This window comes from Carcharodon carcharias, chromosome 7 (genome assembly GCF_017639515.1).
Source record: "Carcharodon carcharias isolate sCarCar2 chromosome 7, sCarCar2.pri, whole genome shotgun sequence".
Classification (NCBI taxonomy): Eukaryota; Metazoa; Chordata; class Chondrichthyes; order Lamniformes; family Lamnidae; genus Carcharodon; species Carcharodon carcharias.
In genome coordinates, this window is record NC_054473.1 from 14,372,960 (window position 1) to 14,386,148 (window position 13,189).

Genomic DNA, 13,189 nt, shown 5'->3' on the forward strand with positions numbered 1-13,189 from the left:
CTCAAGGTTGAGTTGGACAAGTTTTTGATCGTTCAGTGAGTCAAGGGTTATGGGGGGCAGATGGGAAAGTGCAGTAAAGGCCACAATCAGATCAGCCATAATGTCACTGAATGACGGAGCAGGCTCGAACGGTCTACTCTTGCCCCTATTCCTCATGATCTAATTGAACAGCGGAACAGGCTTGAGGGGCTGAACAGCCTACTGCTGATCCTAAAAGTCCCTCACAATTTTGAACACTTCTTTATGGGTCACCTTTACATTCTTTTTATATCTTTCAATCCCCTCAACATTTGTCATATAACATACACAAGGTGTTTTTTTCCCTTTAAGGCAAGTAGCTAATTACATCACACTTAAAAGCACTTCAATAGGCACAAGCTTCTATAAGCTGCCTAACCTAGAGCTGAATTTCATGATACTTAACAGTTTTTCCTCCAAGCACATGGGATATTATATATTCACTTGAATGCTGTGGCTCTGATATTCCCTTCTGTTCAAATATCCTTTGCCAGTGGGTCACACAGTTAGCTCCCGTCATAGCCTCATGCATAAATTGGCAAAGACTCCTCGAGGGAGCAGTTAAAGAGGCAGCCCCACGGAATGTAGTGTGTTCACTTCTGCTGTGGCGATGTGACCGTGCCCTGAAGCATGAGGCCAAGCACACGCGGCGTCCTGAGAAAACCTTCCACCGCATCTCGTCTGCTCCACATTCCTTCCTACTCTCCCACGGCCCTGGCGTACTTTAACAGGTGTCTTCACGATACTAATCTTTCTTGAATCATTAAATGTGCTGTTACTGGGAGAACCTCGCCTTGCGTCAGGAGCTCGTATCAATGGTTTGTATTGTGGGTGTGCTCCTATAATCCACAATTTCAGTCCATAGTCACTGTAGACGGAGCTCTAATAATAATACCCCATTTAAGCATTGCAGTCAACCAGACCAATTCAAGTGTTGGGATATCTGTGAAAACAGAAATAATATCAGACAATCTAAACAAACTTTATATTGTTTTAAAAAAAAACCATTGTAGTTCAAATTTCCTTGTGCATCACAAGTACCCAAACTACAGGATCTTGTATAATTGCTGCCTCCCGATCCTGTAATACACTAGAACAAAAGCGATTTAACTAATGCCTCAGAAATACATTAGAATGGGATAGTGAGCCACTCACTTACATAGTAGAGCACAGCTTATAGTGGCTTTACAGTGCTTCACAGTACAATACTCGCTGGTTTACCACAACTTAACATTCTGGAACTTGTTTTTCTTTAAATTAGCATCATCGTTCTTTGCTCTTTTTTAAGTCTCCTAATGCTACACACAATTCCCCCAGCCAGGTTACCTACTCCTGGTCTTGGCCAGTGCCATTTTGTGATTAGCTGCTGGGACGTGTACAAGAGCAGGCTGTGCGAAACGCCCTTCATTGCACCGCCCATCCCCACCTGCTGCCTCAGCCCCTCTGCTGCTGAAATCCTCATCCATGCCTTTGTTAGCTCTAGGCTTGGAGGATTCCAATGCTCTTTTTTGTTACATTCTTTCACGGGGTGTGAGCTTCACTGGCAAGGCCAGCATTTATTGCCCATCCTTAACTGCTCTCAAGGAGGCACTGGTGAGCCTCCTTCTTGAACTGCTGCAGTCCATGTGGTGTGGGTACACCCACAGTGCTATTAGCAAGGGAGTTCCAGGATTTTGACCCAGTGACAGTGAAGGAATGGTGATATATTTCCAAGTCAGGATGGTGAATGGCTTGGAGGAGAACTTGCAGGTGGTGGTGTTCCCATGAAAGTGCTGCCTTACCCTTCTAGGTGGTAGAAGTTAGAGGTTTGGAAGGTGCTGTCTATGGAGACTTGTGAGTTACTGCGGTGCATCTTGTAGATGGTACACACTGCTGCCACTGTGCATCAGTGGTGGAAGGAATGTTGAAGGTAGTGGATGGGGTGCCAATTAAGTGGGCTGCTTTGTCCTGGATAGTGTAAAGCTTCTTGAGTGTTGAAGGAACTGCACTCATCCAGGTAAGTGGAGAGTATTCCATCATACTCCTGACTTGTGCCTTGTGGATGGTGGACAGGCTTTGGGGAGTTAGGAGAGAGTTACTCGTTGCAGAATTCCTAGTGTCTGACCTGCTCTTGTGGCCAAGATATTTTTGTGATTGGTTCAGTTCAGTTTCTGGATAATGGTAACTCCCAGGATGTTGATAGTGGGGGATTCAGTGATGGTAATGCCATTGAATGTCAAGGGGAGATTGTTATAGTCTCTCTTCTTGGAGATGGTCATTGCTTAACACTTGTGTGGCGTAATGTTACTTGCCACATGTCAGCCCAAGCCTGGATATTGTCCAGGTCTTGCTGCATCTGAGTTGTCGCAAATGGTGCTGAACATTGTGCAATCATCAGCGAACATCCCAACTTCTGACCTTATGATGGAAGGAAGGTCTTTGATGAAGCAGCTGAAGATGATTGGGCCTAGGACACTACCCTGAGGAACTCCTGCAATGATGTCCTGGAACTGAGATGACTGACCTCCAACATCCACAACCATCTTCCTTTGTAATAGGTATGACTCATTGCCACAGAAGGCTGTGGAGGCCAGGTCATTGAGTGTATTTAAGACCGAGATAGATAGGTTCTTGATTGGTAAGGGGATCAAAGGTTACGGGGAGAAGGCGGGAGAATGGGGTTGAGAAACTTATCAGCCATGATTGAATGGTGGAACAGACTCGATGGGCCGAATGGCCTAATTTCTGCTCCTATGTCTTATGGTCTTATGACTCCAAACAGTAAAGAGATTTCCCCCGATTCCCATTAACTCCAGTCTTGTTAGGGCTCCTTGATGCCACACTCAGTGAAATGCTGCCTTGATGTCAAGACAGTGACTCTCACCTCACCTCTTGAGTTCAGCACTTTTGTCCACGTTTGCAACAAGAGGGCAGGAGCTGAGTGGCCCTGGAGGAACCCAAACAGAGTGTCATTGAGCAGGTTATTGCTCTGCCGTCTGATGACCCCTTCCATCACTTTGCTGATGATCGAGAGTAGATAGATGGGGTGGTAATTGGCCTGGTTGGATTTGTCCTGCTTTTTGTGGACAGGACATACCTGGGCAATTTCCCACATTGCCCGGTAGATGCCAGTGTTGTAGCTGTACTGGAACAGCTTTGCTAGGGACATGGCTTATTCTGGAGCATAAGTCTTCAGTATTGGAATGAGTGCATCAAATTGGCTGAAGACCGTCATCTGTGATGCTGGGGGCCTCAGGAGGCTGAAATGGACCATCTACTAGGCAATTCTGGTTGAAGATAATAGCAAATGCTTCAGCATTGGACTCCTGGGCCAACTCCCCATCTTCCAGCAGCCATAAGCCTGAACTGATCCAAAAACTCGGCTGCCTGTATCCTAATTCACACCCTGTGCTCGCTAAACTACATTACTTCCCGGTCCCACAATTCCTCAATTTTAAAACTCTCATCCTCGTGTTCAAATCCCTCTATGGCCTCCCTCGACCCTTCCAACTACCTCTGGCCTTAATACCCTTTGAGATCTCTACACTTTTCCAATTCTAACCTCTCGTGCATTCCTGATTTTATTGCTCCATGCCTACAGTTGCCCGGGCCCCTGGTTCTGTAATTCCCCCCCTGTGTCTCTCTACCTCTCTCCTCCTTTGAAATACTCCTTCAAAGCTACTTTTTTCACCACCTGCTCTAATATCTCATTACGTGGCTCAGTGTCAAACTTTGTTTGATAACGCTCCTGTGAAGTGCTTTTGGATGCTTTCCCATGTCTAAAGCACCATATAAATTAAAGTTGTTGTTGTAACTCTCCTGTCTGTTGCTGAGCAAAGCCCCCCACCACCCTTACCCCCAAATGGCTCCCAAAGTTTTCCAACAAAGTTTACAGTCAACATGTCAGACATCTTGTTGTGCAGTTAATGTAATCAAAGGTCTTGATGATCTGGATATTCTCATTTTATGGGCATGGCTTTGGGATGACAACATCGGGCTTCCTTCATAATTTGTCAGCTCCACATAGGAATCTCACCTAATACTTGTTATCCCAGTATATTCTGTTGTGTGCTCTCGCTGATTCCAGATTATGTCAACTCATGTTGCTAATGTCAGTAAGCACAGATATGATGTGGCTCTCCTGACATCTGAAATCAGTTTTCACTAAAAGATGAAAGGGTTAGGAATTTTCACTGCTACTGACTTTAGATGGTTTCTGTGTCATCCAATCAATCCAAAATGCCAGGAGGTAAGTTGAAAATCTATCCCGAATTGTCAAATAAAGCCATTTAATGCATTCACACACAGGGAGATCCATGTTATTTCAAAAATAAAGTAGCTGCATATAGTATTAAAGAAAACAGACTTTCAGACAAGTGAACAGGGCACTCAATAGAGATCATATCTCCATCACGCTGTGTTAACTCAACTTGACTACAATTATAGAGGACTTCCTTGAAGCTTTTCCTTGCCTGGTTGATGCTCTATAACTACAAAGCTGAACAAAGAAATCTTTTTATTATGAGCTTCCATCTCATTGAGGCGGCTTCAGGCCAATCCACATCTAACAATCTGCTCTGAAAACTCTGCTCACATTTTGACAGTTGCCACAAATTGCACCCACAGCAGCTGAGACAATCCATAAAATTCCAAAACATCTGGCAACATTCTGAACAACAACCACAACTGAGTGAGGTGGCGGGAAGGGCTGAGTGAGGTGGCGGGGAGGTAGAGCTGGGCGAGGTGGTGGGGAGGTAGAGCTGGGCGAGGTGGCGGGGAGGTAGAGCTGGGCGAGGTGGCGGGGAGGTAGAGCTGGGCGAGGTGGCGGGGAGGTAGAGCTGGGCGAGGTGGCGGGGAGGTAGAGCTGGGCAAGGTGGCAGGGAGGGCTGGGCGAGGTGGCGGGGAGGTAGAGCTGGGTGAGGTGGTGGGGAGGTAGAGCTGGGTGGGGAGGTAGAGCTTGGTGGGGTGGCAGGGAGGTAGAGCTGGGTGAGGTGGTGGGGAGGTAAAGCTGGGTGAGGTGGTGGGGAGGTAGAGCTGAGTGAGGTGGTGGGGAGGTAGAGCTGGGCGAGGTGGCGGGGAGGTAGAGCTGGGTGAGGTGGCGGGGAGGTAGAGCTGGGCGAGGTGGCGGGGAGGTAGAGCTGGGCGAGGTGGCGGGGAGGTAGAGCTGGGTGAGGTGGTGGGGAGGTAGAGCTGGGTGGGGAGGTAGAGCTGGGTGGGGAGGTAGAGCTTGGTGGGGTGGCAGGGAGGTAGAGCTGGGTGAGGTGGTGGGGAGAGCTGGGTGAGGTGGTGGGGAGACCTGGGTGAGGTGGTGGGGAGACCTGGGTGAGGTGGTGGGGAGGTAGAGCTGGGTGAGGTGGTGGGGAGGTAGAGCTGGGTGAGGTGGAGCTGGGTTGGGGGGTGGAGCTGGGTGGGGGGGTGGGGAGGTAGAGCTGGCTGTGGGGGTAGAGCTGGGTGGGGGGCTTGGGGGGGTAGAGCTGGGTGGGGAGGTAGAGCTGGGTGGGGGGCTTGAGGGGGGTAGAGCTGGGTGGGGGGGGTAGAGATGGGTGGGGGGTAGAGCTGGGGTAGGTGGAGGGAGTTAGAGCTGGGGTAGGTGGAGCTGGGTGGGGTGGTGGAGCTGGGTGGGGGGGTGGGGGAGGTAGAGCTGGGTGGGGGGGTGGGGGAGGTAGAGCTGCGGTGGGTGGGGAGGTAGAGCTGGGTGGGGGTGGGGGAGGTAGAGCGGGGGGGGGTGGGGGAGGTAGAGCAGGGGGGTGAGGGGTAGAGCTGGGTAGGGGGGTGGGGGAGGTAGAGCTGGGTAGGGGGGGTGGGGGAGGTAGAGCTGGGTAGGGGGGTGGGGGAGGTAGAGCTGGGTGGGAGTGGGGGAGGTAGAGCTGGGTGGGGGTGGAGTGGGGGAGGTAGAGCTGGGTTGGAGTGGGGGAGGTAGAGCTGGGTAGGGGAGGTAGAGCTGGGTGGGTGGGGGTGGGGGAGGTAGAGCTGGGGGGGTGGGGGAGTTAGAGCTGGGTGGGTGGGGGTGGGGGAGGTAGAGCTGGGTGGGAGTGGGGGAGGTAGAGCTGGGTGGGGGGGGTGGGGGAGGTAGAGCTGGGTGGGAGTGGGGGAGGTAGAGCTGGGTGGGGGGGGGGTGGGGGAGGTAGAGCTGGGTGGGGGGGTGGGGGAGGTAGAGCTGGGTGGGGTGGGGGAGTTAGAGCTGGGTGGGTGGGGGTGGGGGAGTTAGAGCTGGGTGGGGTGGGGGAAGTAGAGCTGGGTGGGGTGGGGGAGGTAGAGATGGGTGGGTGGGGGTGGGGGAGTTAGAGTTGGGTGGGGTGGGGGAGGTAGAGCTGGGTGGGGGAGGTAGAGCTGGGTGGGTGGGGGAGTTAGAGCTGGGTGGGTGGGGGTGGGGGAGTTAGAGCTGGGTGGGGTGGGGGAGGTAGAGCTGGGTGGGGGGGGGTGGGGGAGGTAGAGCTGGGTGGGGGGGGTGGGGGAGGTAGAGCTGGGTGGGGGGGGGTGGGGGAGGTAGAGCTGGGTGGGGGGGGTGGGGGAGGTAGAGCTGGGTAGGGGGGGTGGGGGAGGTAGAGCTGGGTAGGGGGGTGGGGGAGGTAGAGCTGGGTAGGGGGGTGGGGGAGGTAGAGCTGGGTAGGGGGGTGGGGGAGGTAGAGCTGGGTGGGAGTGGGGGAGGTAGAGCTGGGTGGGGGTGGGGTGGGGGAGGTAGAGCTGGGTTGGAGTGGGGGAGGTAGAGCTGGGTAGGGGAGGTAGAGCTGGGTAGGGGAGGTAGAGCTTGGTGGGGTGGCAGGGAGGTAGAGCTGGGTGAGGTGGTGGGGAGAGCTGGGTGAGGTGGTGGGGAGACCTGGGTGAGGTGGTGGGGAGACCTGGGTGAGGTGGTGGGGAGACCTGGGTGAGGTGGTGGGGAGGTAGAGCTGGGTGAGGTGGTGGGGAGGTAGAGCTGGGTGAGGTGGAGCTGGGTTGGGGGGTGGAGCTGGGTGGGGGGGTGGGGAGGTAGAGCTGGCTGTGGGGGTAGAGCTGGGTGGGGGGCTTGGGGGGGTAGAGCTGGGTGGGGAGGTAGAGCTGGGTGGGGGGCTTGAGGGGGGTAGAGCTGGGTGGGGGGGGGTAGAGATGGGTGGGGGGTAGAGCTGGGGTAGGTGGAGGGCATTAGAGCTGGGGTAGGTGGAGCTGGGTGGGGTGGTGGAGCTGGGTGGGGGGGTGGGGGAGGTAGAGCTGGGTGGGGGGGTGGGGGAGGTAGAGCTGGGTGGGGGGGGTGGGGGAGGTAGAGCTGCGGGGGGTGGGGAGGTAGAGCTGGGTGGGGGTGGGGGAGGTAGAGCGGGGGGGGGTGGGGGAGGTAGAGCAGGGGGGTGAGGGGTAGAGCTGGGTAGGGGGGTGGGGGAGGTAGAGCTGGGTAGGGGGGTGGGGGAGGTAGAGCTGGGTAGGGGGGTGGGGGAGGTAGAGCTGGGTGGGGGTGGGGTGGGGGGAGGTAGAGCTGGGTTGGAGTGGGGGAGGTAGAGCTGGGTAGGGGAGGTAGAGCTGGGTGGGTGGGGGTGGGGGAGGTAGAGCTGGGGGGGTGGAGGAGGTAGAGCTGGGGGAGTTAGAGCTGGGTGGGTGGGGGAGGGGGAGGTAGAGCTGGGTGGGAGTGGGGGAGGTAGAGCTGGGTGGGGGGGTGGGGGAGGTAGAGCTGGGTGGGAGTGGGGGAGGTAGAGCTGGGTGGGGGGGGGTGGGGGAGGTAGAGCTGGGTGGGGGGGGTGGGGGAGTTAGAGCTGGGTGGGTGGGGGTGGGGGAGTTAGAGCTGGGTGGGGTGGGGGAAGTAGAGCTGGGTGGGGTGGGGGAGGGAGAGCTGGGTGGGTGGGGGTGGGGGAGTTAGAGTTGGGTGGGGTGGGGGAGGTAGAGCTGGGTGGGTGGGGGTGGGGGAGTTAGAGCTGGGTGGGGTGGGGGAGGTAGAGCTGGGTGGGGGGGGTAGAGCTGGGTGGGGGGGGGTGGGGGAGGTAGAGCTGGGTGGGGGGGGTGGGGGAGGTAGAGCTGGGTGGGGGGGGTAGAGCTGGGTGGGGGGGTGGGGGAGGTAGAGCTGGGTAGGGGGGTGGGGGAGGTAGAGCTGGGTAGGGGGGGTGGGGGAGGTAGAGCTGGGTGGGAGTGGGGGAGGTAGAGCTGGGTGGGGGTGGGGTGGGGGAGGTAGAGCTGGGTAGGGGGGTGGGGGAGGTAGAGCTGGGTAGGGGAGGTAGAGCTGGGTAGGGGAGGTAGAGCTGGGTGGGTGGGTGGGGGTGGGGGAGGTAGAGCTAGGGGGGTGGGGGAGGTAGAGCTGGGGGAGGTAGAGCTGGGTGGGTGGGGGTGGGGGAGGTAGAGCTGGGTGGGTGGGGGTGGGGGAGTTAGAGCTGGGTGGGTGGGGGTGGGGGAGTTAGAGCTGGGTGGGGTGGGGGAGGTAGAGCTGGGTGGGGGAGGTAGAGCTGGGTGGGGGGGGTGGGGGAGGTAGAGCTGGGTATGGGGTGGGGGAGGTAGAGCTGGGTGGGGGGGGTGGGGGAGGTAGAGCTGGGTAGGGGGGTGGGGGAGGTAGAGCTGGGTGGGGGGGGTGGGGGAGGTAGAGCTGGGTAGGGGGGTGGGGGAGGTAGAGCTGGGTGGGGGGGTGGGGGAGGTAGAGCTGGGTGGGGGGGGGGTGGGGGAGGTAGAGCTGGGTGGGGGGGGGGTGGGGGAGGTAGAGCTGGGTAGGGGGGTGGGGGAGGTAGAGCTGGGTGGGGGGGGTGGGGGAGGTAGAGCTGGGTGGGGGGGGGTGGGGGAGGTAGAGCTGGGTGGGGGGGTGGGGGAGGTAGAGCTGGGTAGGGGGGTGGGGGAGGTAGAGCTGGGTGGGGGGGGTGGGGGAGGTAGAGCTGGGTGGGGGGGGGGGTGGGCGAGTTAGAGCTGGGTGGGGTGGGGGAGGTAGAGCTGGGTGGGTGGGGGTGGGGGAGTTAGAGTTGGGTGGGGTGGGGGTGGTAGAGCTGGGTGGGGGAGGTAGAGCTGGGTGGGGGGGGTGGGGGAGGTAGAGCTGGGTAGGGGGGTGGGGGAGGTAGAGCTGGGTGGGGGGGGTGGGGGAGGTAGAGCTGGGTGGGGGGGGTGGGGGAGGTAGAGCTGGGTAGGGGGGTGGGGGAGGTAGAGCTGGGTGGGGGGGGTGGGGGAGGTAGAGCTGGGTGGGGGGGGTGGGGGAGGTAGAGCTGGGTGGGGGGGGTGGGGGAGGTAGAGCTGGTGGGGGGGGTGGGGAGGTAGAGCTGGGTGGGGGGGGGTGGTGATTTTGGACGGTGTCTCTATAAATGCTGCCTGACCTTCCGAGTATGATCAGCAATTTGAGTTTCTATTTCAGGTTTCCAATATCCACGGTATTTCTGCTCTTGTTTAGTAAACGGTTGAGCCTGAGGGACAATGGGTGAGGGGCACAACGCTGCACAACCTGAATGTGTGAGCTCCAGGCCCCGGGCTCAGCTCCTGGAGTGAAGGAGGAGCCAGGCATGGAGGAGAAGCACATTTCCTGCCACCTAGCCAGAAGGCGGAGGAGAGAAGAACAGGAGGAGAGAAAGGAGAGGTGGATTTCGGGGGCAGTGAGCGGGGTTGGGGAAGTGAGGGATTCATAAAATCGCGAAAATAAAGTTCTGCAATCGCACCTGCCAGGTCAGTCGGTGGAACAAAATGGCGACAAATCAGCGTCGACCCCGCCCCCGGTCTTCGCGCCGGCTCCCCTCCTAGTCCCCGCCCCCTCTCGCACCCGCCCCCTCCCAGTCCCCGCCCCCTCTCGCACCCGCCCCCTCCCAGTTCCCCGCCCCCCTCTCGCAGTCCCCGCCCCCCCCTCGTCCCCGCCTCCTCTCGCAGTCCCCGCCCCCCACCCACCCCTCACGCAGTCCCCGCCCCCCACCCACCCCTCTCGCAGTCCCCGCCCCCCCACCCACCCCTCACGCAGTCCCCGCCCCCCCACCCACCCCTCTCGCAGTCCTCTTCCCCATTCCGTGTGCCCGGCCCCCGCACTCTGGCCCCCACCCCCCTCTTCCCTTGGCTGGTCCCCTGTCCCCCCCCCCGGGCTCCGCCCCTCTCACTCTCTCTCTCTTTCTCTCTCTCCCTTTCCCCGACCCCGCCCCCTCGCTCTGCTCTGGTGTGTGTGTGTGTGTGTGTGTGTCTCTGAAGCTGGTCCGGCTGAGACTCGGGACTCGCGCCGCGGGGTCCGCTGGACAAATCCGAACCCGGTAAAAATTCAGTGTTGACAGCCCAGGACCGAAATTCCGCTTTTGTAAACCTCTAGTCCTTTTGCCTCTGCTAGCTCAGTGTTGCTCAATAGTCTTTACAGCACAGAAGCTGCACATTCAGCCCAACAGGCCTGTGCTGGGTTGAATAGCCCAGGTCAGCCTCTTCCCATCCTCTCCATAGTCCCCCAGCCTCACCTCAGCCACACACTCTCTCTCTCTCTCTCTCTCTGGTGGAGATTCCCCCACTTCAACCCCTCTCTGGGAAATAGGCTTCTCCTGTGTACCCCATTGGACACCTTTGATCTCACCCATGCTTCAGAACAAAGGGTTTCTGTGATTATTGGTAAATGATGGGTATTTCTAAATCTAATCGGTATTTCTAAAATAAAGACAGAAAGCTGCTGGTAAATGAAAAACTCAGCAGGCCTGGCAGCATCTGCGGAGAGGGAGGCAGAAGTTGATGTTTCCAGTCCGAATGACTCTCCTTCGGAAGGTCTGCTCTTCTCTTCAATATTTTGGGCTGCGCTTTTCTGAAATGCAACCCTGTTTGCCTTGTTGTATAAAAAGAGCTGCCACCTCAACCGGGTGAGCCGCTGAGACAAACATCAGCACAGATGCATTTTGAGCGAAGCTAGATAAACAGGTGAGAGAGAATAGAAAGATAAGCTGATAGGATGGGGTGGACAGTTGTGGAAGGAGACTCTTAAAACACTAGCATGGACCAGTTGGGCTGAATGGCCTGATACTGCACCAGGAGACTGTGTTTACTTACAGTTTGGCACATACCTAGGATCACAATACCAACGCTCGAGGTGAAGACATCAGACTTTAATCCAGCCATTGAAACAACAGTACAAAGCAATGAGACAAGGTGGCCTTGCCCATGACTGAACCCTGGCTGCCAGTCACCAGAGAGCGATAACCTATGGTGGCGTGACCTCCTTTCTCTCTCTCTCACCTGTATATCACATACCTTACTTGTGCTAACAAACGATGCTCAAACGGAAACAACCGAGATAAGTACAAGAAAACAGTATACTCGCATCAACATACACTCATAAATGAACATACATGGCCAAAGAATGCAACAGCATAAACGTAAGAAGCAAAAATGTCTTTGCAAAAGGCAGTCCAAAACTTGCACAAACAGATTTCACGGGGTTGAACCACCCTGTAATCACTGGAGTTTATTTAGCACTCGAATACCAGCATCAATCCAGAAGTATGAAATCTTCTCGATGCTTTGCAGGACATCTCTAACCAGTGGAGCATTTTAAAGCAGACATCAAGGGAACAGGGTTAGTTATTGACTGGCTAGCCATGCTACAAGCCAGTAGGATAGGATCGGGAGCCTGAGCTAGGGGCTGCTGACTGGAGTAGGAGATAAAGACCGTGGTACTGGATCAGGTATTGTTATGGCACAGCCGATGGTAAATGCTGAGCTGCTCAAACCCCAAAGAGAAACTTGAAACAACTGCGTCAACTGTTTTGCAAATTGTATACATTTCAAAATGCTTGCCATGAATTCATTGTAATAAGACCACCGAGTCTTATAGATTTCTTATAAAACTAAATTAAACCATTATTAATAGAAGAAATGATTTTAAGTACATACAAAGATCTACAAATTACTACTATGGTAACTTCTAAATCCCCTATATCCCCTAAATTCTCCACTGGAAGATCACCAAAGACACGGCGTGTCAATTCCCCAAGGGTAGTCTCAGATCCAGCCCCACCCTTGGCAGATTGAGTGAATATGCAAACATCTTTGTGCAGTGTGACAACTCCACAGTATTTCATTGAAGGTCACACCAATGGAATCCGGTAAAAGGTGCTGGCTAGATCTGTTGCAATGATGTGTTTCCACTGGGAAATCTTGCTTAAGGTTGAGTCAACACCTGGCATAAGTGAAGGCTTACTGTAGTGCCCAACATCAGTGAACTGTGCCAAGTCAAAACAACCCATTCGACTTTGCGAGAAATGATGAGTTAAGGTAATCCACAGTGACCCCTCATCTTCAGGCTGAGCAAAGAATCTAAGGCTTTTAAGGTAATCAAATTTTCATTGTAACTCAACGAATTTGCCTCTGGCATACTGGGGGAGGCGACCCTATCCTTGTGCAGGTCCCATGTTGATAAATGCCTGGAAGGGTCCGGTTTTGCCATTGTAATCTGGGAATGCTGGATCAAAGGCATCATCATACTCCTGAAGGAATGTGTGGAACTGGGAATGTGTGCGCTGCAGCAGGTGTGTGATCTAGATCCACATGAACAGTCTCTGAAAGCAGCTGGTGTTCCTTACGTTTGCATTGCTTGGTAAGTGGCTGTGTCATGTTGTCCTGAGAGGGCTGAGAATCTTGGTTGCTGGGGGTGAAGACAGGTCGTATCTGAGAAAATGATCATTGCGAGACAGGACCTGAGGTTCAAGGGAGACCTTCGCAATGCAAATCTTGTTAGCAACATTAAAAATATATGGTGGAGGCCGAGCATTGGGTGGCTTGGCACACTCTGATGCTGAAGGAAGAGAGGACAGTTTAACTGAAAATGTCGTGAAGTCGATATGATCATCAGGTAGGGTCATCTCGATGAAATCCCCTGACTGGATTGTTGTTGACTTTGAGGGACGGTGAAGTACATGGGCTAGTCTCACTCTGCATGGGCCAGAGAAAGGATGAGATCCATAAACATTGATGGTGGAGTCACCAATCAGCACTAGGTGTTTGGCCGGTCGAATTGACACATCATTAGTTTCCATGAACTGAGTACCTGCTAGTATCTCAACATCAAGGTTCTCCATGACCAGGCCTTCAAAGGCAATTTGTGATGGTGTCTGGACAGAGAGAAGTGCGTTTCATCAACCACATGTAATAGTGCTGAACCATCAGCCTGGTGAGCATATTGGAATGAACTCTTGACTGGGACATGGAGTCTCATAACTGCGGAAGCATGGGTCTTGTTGCCAGTGGCTCTACTGTCAATGGTCACCAAGTAGCATGGGGCTCAAAGAATGTGCTTAAATAGGGTGACTGGTGGATT

At 55.1% G+C, this 13,189-nt stretch overlaps 1 protein-coding gene across 10 annotated transcripts in view; it reads right to left on the reverse strand.

The window, feature by feature from the left end:
- Positions 1-9,657, reverse strand: part of hemk1 (HemK methyltransferase family member 1) — a 109,910-nt gene extending 100,253 nt beyond the window's left edge. For 6 of the 10 annotated variants that reach the window (XR_005943553.1, XR_005943555.1, XR_005943554.1 and 3 more), the window contains exons 1-2: positions 9,579-9,654; positions 425-961 (exon numbers count right to left, since the gene is read on the reverse strand). Coding sequence is in view for 5 of the 10 variants with exons in the window: in XM_041191896.1 (XP_041047830.1) it covers positions 425-694 (270 nt within the window). In the remaining 5 variants the exon portion in view is untranslated. Of the gene's footprint in view, positions 1-424; positions 962-9,578 lie in introns of all 10 variants that reach the window. The other 4 variants (XM_041191895.1, XM_041191894.1, XM_041191900.1 and 1 more) reach the window with 4 other exon arrangements.
- Between the last annotated feature and the right edge of the window lie 3,532 nt (positions 9,658-13,189).